General features: G+C 32.7%; 1 protein-coding gene across 3 annotated transcripts in view; it reads left to right on the top strand.

Annotated features, from left to right (window-relative positions):
* ITFG1 (integrin alpha FG-GAP repeat containing 1) overlaps positions 1-14146 on the top strand; it is a 305254-nt gene that overhangs the window by 214909 nt on the left and 76199 nt on the right. For all 3 annotated transcript variants that reach the window (XM_012773847.3, XM_075995608.1, XM_075995609.1), the window contains exon 14: positions 3157-3235. In XM_012773847.3, coding sequence (XP_012629301.2) covers positions 3157-3235 — 79 coding nt within the window. The remainder of the gene's footprint in view (positions 1-3156; positions 3236-14146) is intronic.

Below are 14146 nucleotides of genomic sequence, written 5' to 3'. Positions count from 1 at the left end.
AGTCCAACTTGCACTTTGAATGGATCTTTTATCCATACATGATTCTGTAATACCATGCATTGGTCATTTGGAAAATATTGGTTTACTGAGTTATGCAGATCTTCCTAATGTTCAAATCACATTTGTTAATATTACCCCTGATTGCATCAGAACAGTTTTTAACTATTGGGAAAGTGTCAGGTTCACAGTGGCAAATACAAATTTTTCCAAATTTCCAATTTCGCCTGCAAGTTCAAAATTTTATCATTAGCAACAAATACTGTCAGTCATTTTCCTAAAAGTGACAGATTTACTTTGTCCACTTTCAAGAAAGTATTGGCTAAATACCTGTCTGAATAGCCATTGTTTGGTTCCATCGTTAATTACCCAACTTGCTCTTGCTCTGTTAGCACAAGTATTAATACAGTGTAAAAGATAAATGACATCTTAGTATTATTATAAAAATAGTTTTTACCTAATGTGACCTTCTGAAGATAATTTGGGACCCCCAGGAGTCCTTGTAATACACTATTACTGAGAACCAGTCTGTGGAGAAATCAAATCTCGATTTCTAGATCTTGTATGCAAATATCAGAATGACTGGCTCATGGTGATAGGTGGACATGATGAGTTTTAGGACTCTTATTAGAGACATGCCAACCTGATTTTTTAAATTGAATATAGGTCGGAGAAAGAACAAATACCTCAATAAATTTGTAAAATAAGATACTATTGATAGTAGTATGAAATATTTTAAGTGTGAATTAGAAAAAATATTCAAGAATATAATTGAGTATATTCACTGAAAACAATTCTTATAGGCCAAGATATCTATCTTCCAATATATAAACAAGACTATGGGTGACAAAGTAAATTTGAGGTTATAACACAGGGATAAGTGTGGTCTCATAAGTATTGTCTCCATGCCTCCCTAGAATGAGACAAGTTTAAAGTATGAAAGGGCATACCCTTTTCCAAAGAAACAGACCTAGGAAAAATTATACCATTTATATTAAGAAATGTGTACCACAGTAGCAATGATACTTGCTAAGTTAGCGAGGCAATAGCACATCTCATATACTGCTGATAGGAGTAAGAAGTGGTACTACCACTTCTGGAAAAAAATTGGCACTACTTAGTACAGTTGAATATGCATATATCCTATGACTTTGCAGTTCTACCTCTGAGTTCATAACCCCCAATAAACTTTTTCACTTGTGACATATATAAGAATGCCTTGTTTATCATAACAAAAAAACTGAAAACAAATGTCAATCAATAATAGAATGAAAATAATTATACTATTAATATAATCATACAATGAAATACTCTACAGCAGTGAAAATAAACTACAGCAGCCTGCCTAATCATGGATGAGTCTCAAAATATTGTATTGCAAAAAGCAAGTAACAGAAAAATACAGTTTGATTCCATTGACATAAAAATAAAAGCAAGAATAACAAAATATATTTTAACATATTAACATATATGATAAAACTATAAAGAAAAAAGGAATAATTACACAAGGAAGATAATTCCATAGCTTAACTTCTGTTCAACTATCTGTGTGGTTGGCTTTTTTTGGAGACAGAGTCTCATTCTGTTGCCCAGGCTAGTGTGCTGTGGCGTCAGCCTAGCTCACAGCAACCTCAAACTCCAACGCTTAAGCAATTCTTCTGCCTCAGCCTTCCAAGCAGCTGGGACTACAGGTATGTGCCACTATGCCTGGCTAATTTTTTTCTATATTTTTAGTTGTCCAGCTAATTTCTTTCAATTTTTAGTAGAGACAGGGTCTTGCTCTTGCTCAGGCTGGTCTCGAACTCTTGACCTCGAGCGATCCTCCCGCCTCGGCTTCCCAGAGTGCTGGGATTACAGACGTGAGCCACCATGCCCGGCCTATGCAGTTGGCTTTTAAACTGAGATCATCTAAAGAACAAAGCTTTTCCCTTGCCCATCTGCAAAATAGGATACAGGTCTAGAATTTTTGTAATTCACTCATGAAAGTAAGATGTGGTAAAAAGTGTAATATTCACCTGTCTACATAAAAATACTTACTTAACAAGTTTGTTTTTTGTATTTTTGTGATATTCTTAATGAATCTTCAATTAGTAAACTCTTATGAGTACTTCCATTCTTATATCAATCTGTTTTCTCATGGCCATTGAAAACATATGGACTTTTTCATTTCTCACTTTTATGGCATATGTGAAATAAAAAAAAAATATGGACTTCTAAAGTTCATAAAATATCAGTCAGGCAATGGTGGTATTGATGAAATTATATTTTTTCTTCCTTATCATCCCAGAGAAAAATCATTTTTAGAGTATCAGTAGACTATCTAAATGTCATTATTAACCCTTCCCTGCTTTACCTACTTTATTTGGGAAGATCAGTAGAATTTCGATTCTGTGAAAACTATTCAAAAGAGTTTAAAATACTTCTTTGACATTTTGTCATTTCTTCTTAGGATGTCCATTGCAGTGGATGGCCCCATTTAATTAGCCTGGATTTCTAAAGAGAAGGAATATATCAGTTTATTCAAGGTTTGAGGAATAGTCCTGAGATAGGGAACAATACACAAGAGATAAACCTCACTGTTGCAACTGGGCTCTGTCAGCCTATCAGGTTTTTCTTAACTGGAAAATAATATAGTCTATACATGTACAGGAGATTAAATGTGGTAGAACTAATGATCACTGTTTTTCATTCTATTGTAATTATTATGGATAGATTTTATTTATTTTGATATTTTAGTGAAAAAATGTAAACTATAGCCAATGCATTCCTGAAGGGAAAAACAATGCTATCTTCAACAGAAATGTCATTAATAAAACTGTTATAGTTCTATTCTAGGTGGAACCAAAAGTAGGAAACAAAATTTGCCTAAAATATTCATCTTTATAAGGAAGAGACAATATTAGATCTTAGAAATAGCCAGTTAAAATAATGAACTATAAACATATAAATGCAACTATCAAATCATTTAAAGTGTTAAGAATTTTCTAACTAGGTTTTCTTTTGAAGTGTTATCTATTTATGAATATGTGCTCTAAGTCACTGTTATCTGTGTAAGAATTACATCAAATAATTTTTCTTACTTTATTTGTAATAGATTTGCCTAAAACTTTAAATAATTCACTTACTTTCTAAGCCTTAACTATTCCTTTTTTATTGTAGCCCTTTGGAGTAAATCAGCCTGGACCTTATATCATGTATACAACTGTAGACGCAAATGGGTATCTGAAAAACGCCTCAGGTAAGACCAGACCAGACAAAATGTCTATAATGTATGAAAGTACTTTCAGTCAATATATTGGCAAGGTAAATGGGGGAAAAAATTATGTTTTTACACCCCTAATACAGTCTTCATTTTTATTGTACCTCATCTTTCTACAGACTTACATTGGTGGCTTATAAAAGGTCCCCACAATGAAAATATTAACATTTAATTCTTCATATATCCCAAGCATGATGGAGCCAACTCATTATCTTTATGTTTCAGTTGAAGAGAGATTGGGAGAAATCACTTAAGTTATCTTGGTCAAAGAATGAAGTGGCAAATAGTTAATTAAACTCATCTTAGACGTACAAATTAGGAATCTAATTAATACTACAATGTAAATTAATCCTAGTTTTTTCAAATGTGGAATAGAAGCTGGAATATATGGAGAGTTTTTTTAATATATGATTATGAAGAAAAATATGGTTATACATTTACATAATTAGGGAAATATAATCAAGACCAAAAGGAAATAAGACTGAGCAAAGGATGTCTGCTTTTGACAGATACCTACCTAACTCACTGAGGTTACATGGCCAGTCTCATGTTATGTAATGGCCTTCCATAAATCCAATATACCAGAATGAGTTTACTTTTTAGCTAATTGCACACATTTGAGAATATTAGTTATACTGCTGCTTCAGCACAAAAACATTCCATAAAATAAAAAATATTTTTTTTTTATTTAGGAACATGTGTAGAAACTAAATTAAAAAGTATTTTAAAAAGAGAAATTGCCAAACATTATTGTAGTCAAATACTTTAATATACCACTGTCAGTCAAAAAAAATTAGAAATAAATAAGAAGCAGATGATTTGAACAGATTACTTATTTATATTTTAATTTATGTACATATTAAACTTTGTATAAAAAAGGCTCCAGGACCAGCTCGTTTTATCTGTTATCAGTTAATTCTTTTAGACTTTCAAGACAGATAATTTTTGTGCTAGGTAAGATGTTCCAGAATTCATACAGAATACAGGAAAACAAGATGAAGTTACTTATTTTATTTCATGAAGTTAGTTTAAGTCAGGCAAAGACAGCAGAGTCCAAACTGGTGAATTATCAGTGAAAATCCAGTCTAAAAACTAACAACTTAAATTCAACTGTATTCCAAAAGAACTGCTTACTTAACACCATCAAGTAAGTAAGTATCTTAGGAATGCACTGATAGTTTAAAATATTAATAGGAAAATCTCTTAATTGTCATAGTGATAGATCAATTTTTAAAAGACTTTTTTTTCCATATAATGATAGATTATGTACATCTTTTCATGTTTGTCTATACAGATAATGCTAATTTCTTTAGGGGCTATTTTGTATGAAGATATAATAAATACTCTAGCCAATCCTCTATGATTTATTTTTTTCATTATATATAACACATCAGCAAACATCTTTGTACATATATTTTTATGCAGTTAAATGAATAATATTGACTTCATAGTTTTCTATGAAGAATCTGGAAGAATATATACAAAACAAACACTTGTCTTGAAGAACAAGATTTCAAGAGGTTTACTTCCTCCTTTGTACATTTCTATAACTATTGATTATTTTCAGCCCTTTTTAATTTAATTTTTTAAAGATAAATTTTATAGCAAATGAAAATCTATTTAAAATATATAGATAGAAAATATATATTTATTTCTGTAATTAATGATTTGTTAATAAAAAAATTACTGAACCTCTCCTATAAACTAGGCATTGGCACTCAAAAGGATATCTTACTGCTAAAAATCTATTCAATAATATTCATTATCCATTACTATTTTTTTAGGTGAATGGAAGAATATTTACTTAGCATCATTTTTTTTAAATCAACCCAAAACAATAATGGAACATTGGCTTTATGCTCACCATATTGAATATTTACCTGTTCTCTAGATTAAAAAAAAATTGGAGATGAATTTATAAGCAAAGCAGAAAATATCTAAAATAAAGATAAATGCAGTTGAGTGCATGAATCAAATGAATGCATAAATATCACAAATAAAAATAAAAGGCACTAGCAAACTTGGAAAAATCTAGATATCTAAAAATAGAGAAATAATAAATTATGCCACCTTATAATATTCTGTACGCTATAAAATATTTTTAAATAACTTGATGAAGTGAGCAGATGTTTATAATATTTGAGAGGGAGACACATCTACATGTATAATCCAAATCATATGTGTGTGATTTTAAGTGTGTATATGTTTAGGAAAAATATATAAACAAAATGACATATAAAGAAACATTACCATGATTATCTCTTGGTTGTGGGATTTTCTTTATAGATATTTTTACATTTTAGTTTATACTTAGCATATGTTATTTTTAATATAAGGAAAAAGCTTCAAAAACATTTCAAATGTATGCTATATTCCATGCATAAAAATATATTCTAAACAGGGAAGTGGCATTTAATTTAATTTGCCTTAGGGAATGCTATCATGAAACCCCTTCCCAGATTTTAAAGGATAAAATTTCCTAGTTTCAATATTAAGCATATTAAACTCTACTTGGGTAAACCATACCTCCCATCCCATCCTACCCCATCATAGAGAATCTTCCCCTGTAGGCAGTAAATAACTACACTTATGTATTTCAGAAACTACAGGCCTGATTTTTTCATGGAGCAACTGAGGGTCACTACTGAATAGTGGGTGATGAAATTAATTTAGTGGCTTATAGGACTTTTCATTTACTAGAATAAAAGAGAATAATAGAAAATATCATAGTATATCACAGATAGTAAAGTTAAGTATTGTTTTGTTAATGGAAAAAAAGCCAAGCTCTGTAAAATAATTTTAAAGAGATTTATTGTGAGCCAAATTTGAGGACCATGATCCCAAGCCACATCTAAGAAGCCTTGAGCAAGTGGACTCAGTGTGGCTGGGCTACAGTTTGATTTTATACATTTCAGGGAGACAGGGGTTACAGGTAAAGTCATAAATCAATACGTGGGAAGCATACATTGGTTTGGCCCGAAAAGGTAGGACATCTGGAATGGAGGGGGGAGGCTTCCAGGTATAGGTGGGTTTAAAGATTCTTTGACTTGTAATTGCTGAAAGACATGAAGCTTTGTCTAAAGGCTTGTAATGTTTTAAGATAAGGAGACATATTTGTTGTGTAAATTGAGGACATGAAGGTGTGCCTTGCATACCCTTGAGCCTGTTAATGGGTTAAACAAGATGTTTCCAAGAAGGGAGAGAGGCATGATTTGTCATGTCTGACCTCCCTCCTTGGTCAGTCAATTTAGTTTTAGGATATCCCCTTGGCCAAGAGGGGGCCATTCAGTCAGCTGGTGAGGGGTGAGCTTTAAGATTTTATTTTAGTTCACAGTTTCATGATATTTTTAATTTAGTTATGTGAGTATGTGTGTATATGTGTGTGTTCATACTAGGTGATGACATAAAATGAAGTTTTTATTATGAGCTGTGGACAAAACAGTTTGAAAACCACTGCCAGAGAAATAATATGCATTAATGTTATTCCGTAAAGGCCTAACCTAACTATCCTTTTACGTATAAATAGATCTTATTATTATTAGACCACTTATCTATTATTAGACCAATTATTATCTAACATTATTATATTATTAGATCCAGATTTGTTTATCCCTTAAATTACTTATTTGAACGTATTATTTAAATCCAGAGCAACATTATTTTTCTTTTTCCTTTGAGGTTACTATTGAACATATCTGAAAAAACACAAGTAACCCTTACTTTCTATGTACCTTTAGTCTATTCAAAAAGTGGTTTTAAGCAATCACATGCTGTATTGTAGGAAAAAATCAGATGTTTTCCTCTACTGCACATTCAACACATAACACATCTCTGTGACCAGATGTGTGGGTTTCCCTCAATCAACCACTTACTCAATAGCAGCTAGGTTTTCTATAATTTACTTCAATTCTGACACTCTCTTTCTGGAATTAGTGTTATATCCCACAGGTTAAAGCTCAGTCCCACTAGCCCATCCCCCACTTCAGGTGCTAATCACAAGTCCAGGCATCCAGTTTTTCTGACAATTTTCTATAAATTGGCATTTCCTACTACTGTTCCTGGAGTTTAACTGTCTACCCAGAAGGGCGCAGAGAACTCGGGAAAACCCTGAACTCGCACTTACTGGTTTATTATGAAGGATGTTTGAAGGGTACAAAGAATAGCCAGATGAAGAGACACATAAGGTAAGGTTTGGACGGGTCTTGAGCACAGGAGCTTTCGGTCTAGTGGTGTTTAGGGCGCACCACACTCCCACCTAGCACGTGGATGTGTTCCCTAACCCAGGAACTCTCCAAATTCTAGCCTTTCAGGGTATATGAAAGCTACACTGTGCAGACACAATTGATTTACTCATTGGCCACTGGTAATTGGCTCAATTCCACCCCATCTTCCCTTCCCAGGACCTATGGAGGGAGGCTAAAAGTCAAGACTCTCTAATCACATGATTGGTTCTCTCAGTAACCAGCCTCATCCTGAGGCTGCCTCATCCCCCAGTCATCGCATTACATGCAAAAGACACTTGTCACTTTAGCAGTTCCAAGGAGTTTAGGAGCTGTGTGCCCAGAAACCAAAATGTATATTTCTTGTTTTAAATTACAAAGCACGCATGCTTCAAATATGGAAGCAGTTAAAATGTATGGCAGACTGAGAGCACAGCATGTCAAAGGGCAAAGAAACATCTGGATTAAAATATAACAAAATTTATGTTGATGGTAAACTGATATTTGAGGAAAATGATGTATTATAACATATTAGCACATTTTCTGTCTATAATTTTAATTATAACATTTAGATTTCTCTATTTTAATCAGTAATGATCAGTTACATCAGTGTCAAAAAGCATTTGATTCATTTCTGATATACACATTTATCACATTTCAAATTATCATATGCATGATTTAGCCAAAAATCTTAGCCTGAGCAATATTTAATTAATAACGTGTATTTTTGTGTCAAAAATCATAATGCATAACAACAGAAAATGGAAAGAATTGTTATGCCTTACTGGATTATCTATAGATTTGTTTATATATGCACATATATATTGTTTATATATTTTTCCTATACATATACACACTTAAAATCATACACATACAATTTGGATTATACACGTAGATGTGTCTCCCTCTCAAATATTATAAACATCTGCTCACTTCATCAAAAGTTATTTAAAAGTATTTTATAGCATACAGAATATTATAAAGTGGTATAATTTATTATTTCTCTATTTTTAGATATCTAGATTTTTCCAAGTTTGCTAGTGCCTTTTATTTTTGCTTGTGATATTTATGCATTCATTTGATTCATGCATTCAACTGCATTTATCTTTATCTTAGATATTTTCTGCTTTGCTTTTATGCTTATAAATTCATCTCCAATTTCTTTTCTCATCTAGAGAACAGGTGGATATTCAATATAGTAAGAATAAATCCAGTGTTCCATTATTAGAATAAATCCAATGTTCCATTATTGTTTTGGGTTGATTTTTTAAAAATGATGCTAAGTAAATTCTTCTCCTGTAAAAGAATTAATTCCCAGAAGAGGAATCAAAAAAATCTTACCTGAATCTCATATCAGGGAAAGAGCTAACAGAAATGGGGATGGAAGCGTGGCTCAGTGAGGCAATATTCTGTCACTGAAATGAAGGGGGATGGGAGGTAAGATATGGAATAGTGCTAAGCAATAACCAAATCTTCAAATAAATCCTTCAAATAAATGAAGGAATTACAGGAAATACAAAATTTCTAAGAAACTAAGAATTTGAGTATTTATTCTGTGTTTAACAATTAGAAATCCCATCTTTGCTGATGCAAATGAGTAAAAGTCATATTCTGGAAAATCAAAAGAAAGAAAATCAGAAATTGTAATGCCAGCAAAACCATTTACTTCATGAAATTGTATTTACAAACTAGTTTCTAGTATAATATTTACAGTCAATGTAGATTCTAATGTTGAAGGAAGAACTGTCACCTAACAGCTTGGGGAACAGGAAGGGTGAAGGCTTCAGTCATTGCTAGCAAACATTTTGTTATCTACAAGTTGATAATTCAACAAGACCTGCCTACTATGTGAGTCTGTTTGCTATAAAAGAATTTGGTTAAAACCTCATCCATTACTAAGTAGTAACATTGATATGTTCCCTCTCATAGTCTTAGTCTATTTTAGAATTTAACTATTTTCATTATCTGTGATTGATTTTTCTCTAACATCAATTTTGCACAACACAAACCATAGAAAGCTACTGCGTGCTACGATAAAGGTTGGAATTCACAAATATAAATATATTATATATACAGTGCCTGTAACATAGAAAGCACTCAGTATACACTGAGCAAATACTAAAATAGAATTATTAGTAATAAAATAAAATTTAAAAATAATAGTAATAAAATAAAATTCTTGATATGATTCTCTCACATTCTCTCACATGCCTAAATACAATATTGCCAATAAAAAGACTTATTTCCTGTAAACTCAGTCCAAAATTGAAATACAAAAGTATTTGAAAAATAAAACTAGATTCTGTATCACTTAATTTTTCACCACTCCTTATCTTAAAAATACAGTATCAGATACAGTCAAATAAGTGAATTTAAAGAAGAGATGCATTGACTTAATTATCAACTATATTTTTAGCAACTTACTCATAGATACAGTATCTACTTTTTTAGACTAGCTCTATCCTAAAACAAATTCCAATATTTTTTTCCTCAAGAGTATATACTTTTTCTTTAATTAATCTGGACATTGCAGACCAAGAAAACAACAGAAGTAGAGGCCACAAAAAACAAATATATTGTACAAATTTGTACATATAGATTCCACCTGCTCAGCATGATGCCCACTGCTCTCCACATTCACTCCTACAAATACCTAAGTCATGGATCAGTATTTTCTCATCTTTCTGTGATCTCTGGCATGGCTCACAGTACAATTTGCCAGTTTGCCCTTACTAATATCAAAGATTAGCTGCCTGAATGTTAAGATGTCTTAGAAATCTAGTTGTAGAAGTTAATCTTTATAAAGCACCCCTCTGTTTCTATCCCTAAGTGGCTTTCTACTACCTGAGAAAAAGGACTTCTGTAATTGAATTTTAAATTACTTGCTAGCCTGTTCGTTTCCTATTCCTTTTAGGCCTCCTACACATATCCAGCTTGGTTTCTAATGCACCTAGCTTTTCCACCGCCATGTTCCATGCCCCTTTTGACCTTTCCAGTCTCTACTTCTTCCCCATCCCTGTATCTCAGCACATTCAAACTTTAGAATACTAACACTGTCCCATCAATCTTTCACTAACCTCACTTTCCAAACTGGAAAAAACCTCTTTCCTCCAAATGTCAATAGAACTTTATCTTATACTTCTCTTAGGACAACTACCGCAAGGTAGAGACCTTGTACCAATAGTTATATTTCTACCTTATCTCTCATGAGACTCGAGACTCCTTGAGGACTTGTTTTCTATCTAATTTTGTCTTTATGTGCATTACCCATTCTAGGACATGTAAGTATCTGTTGAATGAATGATTGCATGAGATCAATACAAAGACTTCCATTTAAAGAAAAATATTTAAGACAGGAAACTTGAACAGAAAGATTAACTAAAATAGATCACAATTATAGTTCATTTCTGGTTATAAACAGATTTTTAAAATCTAATATTTAGGCTTATGTTTCAGATTTGCATGTATTGCTTGCATTTTTCTGGTATCTGAATGTTAGTTCCTTGTTCTAGGAATTCAACATAAATTTGCAAAATTATCATTGGACTTGTGACATGAGACATGAATCTATATATAAAATTTATCAGCCTTTGTCATTTACCTGGTCTAGTATTACTGCATTGCATGTGCGTGTGTGTGTGTGTGTGTGTGACATCAGGCTGCCACATAAAACTTCAGAGAAAAATCTTAAAAGCAGACCATCCTTTTTTGCATGCTGTATTCTAAGTAGAATGTTCAATGTAACTAACTAAAATTGCATGTTAATGATATTTGGGTTTTTTGTTTTTTCTTTATTTGCTTTCGGTTTCCTGCATATTTGCTTACTGTGCTGTTTTAGTGGTGTAGAATAAAAATACACTGGTGAAGCAAATGTAGTGCCAACAGAAGGTGATTTTCCAGTTGTAAATGTCATGCAACATTTGAAGGGACTATGCTTTCTTTAAAAAAATCACAGTTCTAAACCAGATTTCATTTCTATTATTGTTTTACATGCCAAACCACAAAGTGCATTGGGCTTGAATCTGAACACTGTAGACCCATTAGAAGACTGTTCCGATTGTCATAAATTGTAGAGCCTGAAAACAGTCTTAAGCTAATTGTCTTAAAAAAATGAAAGTTCAGCCGGGCGCGGTGGCTCACGCCTGTAATCCTAGCACTCTGCGAGGCTGAGGCGGGCGGATTACTCAAGGTCAGAAGTTAGAAATCAGCCTGATCAAGAGCAAGACCCGTCTCTACTATAAATAGAAAGAAATTGATTGGCCAACTAATATATGTATAGAAAAAAAAATTAGCTAGGCATAAGTGGCACATGCCTGTAATCCCAGCTACTCGGGAGGCTGAGGCAGCAGGATCGCTTGAGCCCAGGAGTTTGAGGTTGCTGTGAGCGAGGCTGACGCTACGGCACTCACTCTAGCCTGGGCAACAAAGCGAGACTCTGTCTCAAAAAAAAAAAAAAAAAAAAATGAAAGTTCTCCAAAGACAAAACAGGAACAACTATAATAACAAAATTATGAAAAAAATAAAAAAAATAAATAACAAAATTATTGTCGAAATGTCTATGGTTCCTTGGAAATCCTGCACTCTTTGTGTTTTCCATCATTAGTGCAGTTTGAGTAAATGTGTATAGTTCAGAGGTCTTTGTGTTCACATTTTAAAATTAGGTAAATGACCTGATCTTCTGAGCCTAAATTCATCTTTAATTTTAATTTTATTTTATACAATGTGTAGACAGTTCCCTGTTCTCTACATTTAGAAGTATATACAATATAAATCTGTTAATTCTGTAAGTAATTTTTATAATTATGATGTAAACTCTATCCCATCCTTAAAACATTTAAAATAAACCCCGTATGTGCAAAAAAATTCAATATAAAATATTAGAAATAATTCATAAGAAGTGAATGTAAATTAATAGATCATGAGTGTTTGTTGTAATTATAAAGCCCTCACTTGTCTGGGCACTGCCCAGCCTGGCTACATGTTATCTACATGTTATCTCCTTGGTCAGCATGGTAGTGCTTATCATGCCATTCTACAAATGAGGAAACCAAGGCTCTGAAAGCTTCAGTAATTTATCTGTGTCACTCAGCTGTTAACTAGTAGACCTAGACTTAAACTCAGGACTATCTAACTATAAAATCTGCATATTCTGAAAACTACACCAGTCTTTTTAAATGTGATTTTGTAAAAGCCTTAGGGTGTGTTAAATAGAGAAAATTGTCTCTAACAATCTTTGGTTCATTTCTTTTTAAACCATGTAAACTGTGTAAAGTGATGACTACAGTGTAACAAACACAAACTTGTGTTATGCTTTTGTTTGTTGCTTTTTTATTGCCTCACGTTTTATTATTTCTGTTCTTCATAATCTTTTTCCTTTAAAATGATTTCAGAAACAGTACTTATATAATGGATACTTTCCTTGACTTTCTGGGGGGTTGTTAATCTTACTTTATTTAGTAGTTGAGTGATAGTAAAAGAGAGTATAATCCACTAACCCAGTAATTGTAACACACTACTTAACGTCTGTTCCTGAGCGATATGATCATTATCTTTCATGACCTTGGACTTGGGAGCTACTCCTAACTATTAATTATAGGTAACACTGAATAGTAACTACTCTGTACCAGACACTGTGCTGAACACTTTACATGATAATCTCATTTAATAGTATTAGCTATAAAATTTCCTGACAACTACTTATATTACATAAAGTTGTAAAAATTAAAATACATGAGGGCTGGGCATGGTGGCTCACGCCTGTAATCCTAGCATTCTGGGGGAGGCAGGCAGATCATTTCAGCTCAGGAGTTCGAGACCAGCCTGTGCAAGAGCAAGACCCCATCTCTACTAAAAATAGAAAGAAATTAATTGGCTAACTAAAAATATATAGAAAAAATTAGCTGGGCATGGTGGCGCATGCCTGTAGTCCCAGCTACTGGGGAGGCTGAGGCAGAAGGATTGCTTGAGCCCAGGAGTTTAAGGTTCCTGTGAGCTAGGCTGACGCCACAGCACTCTAGTCCGGGCAGAGTGAGATTCTGTCTCAAAAAATAAATAAATAAAATAAAATACATGAGAATTAAAAAACATTACACAATAGTATGATAATATTTTGTATATCAATGTATAAGGAAAAGGAGACAATTTTCTGATATACTAAGTACAAGTTATAATCCTGGTATTCTTGTAGTTCTTTCTTGATTTAATGAAATATGTTTCCATTTCCCTAATATATTCTGAAGCAAATAGATTTACCTAAAAAGATCTTTCTAATATTTCTAACATTCTTCTTTTTTTTTCTGTATAAATTTTCATAGTGGGAACTAACATTCTTCTTTAAGACCAAAGAAGTTACATTTTCAACCAATAGACCACAATTAAATTTAATTGTAGATTAAATTTAATCAAAGAAATTGACCATATTTACAGGTAAACTGCAGGCATACCTTATATCATTGCACTTCATTTTATTACACTTTGCAGATATTAACTTTTTACAATTTGAAGGGGTGTGGCAACACTGCACCGAGGAAGTCTGTCAGCACCATTTTTCAATAGCATGTCTTCGTGTCGCTCTGTCACATTTTGGTAATTCTCCAGATATTATAGATTTTTTTATTATATCTGTTATGGTGTTCCACGATCAGTGATCTTGGATGTTACTATTGTGATT

Source organism: Microcebus murinus, chromosome 20 (assembly GCF_040939455.1).
Source record: "Microcebus murinus isolate Inina chromosome 20, M.murinus_Inina_mat1.0, whole genome shotgun sequence".
NCBI lineage: Eukaryota > Metazoa > Chordata > Mammalia > Primates > Cheirogaleidae > Microcebus > Microcebus murinus.
The sequence above is the reverse complement of the archived record's forward strand: the minus strand, read 5'-3'. Positions and strand labels throughout refer to the sequence as shown.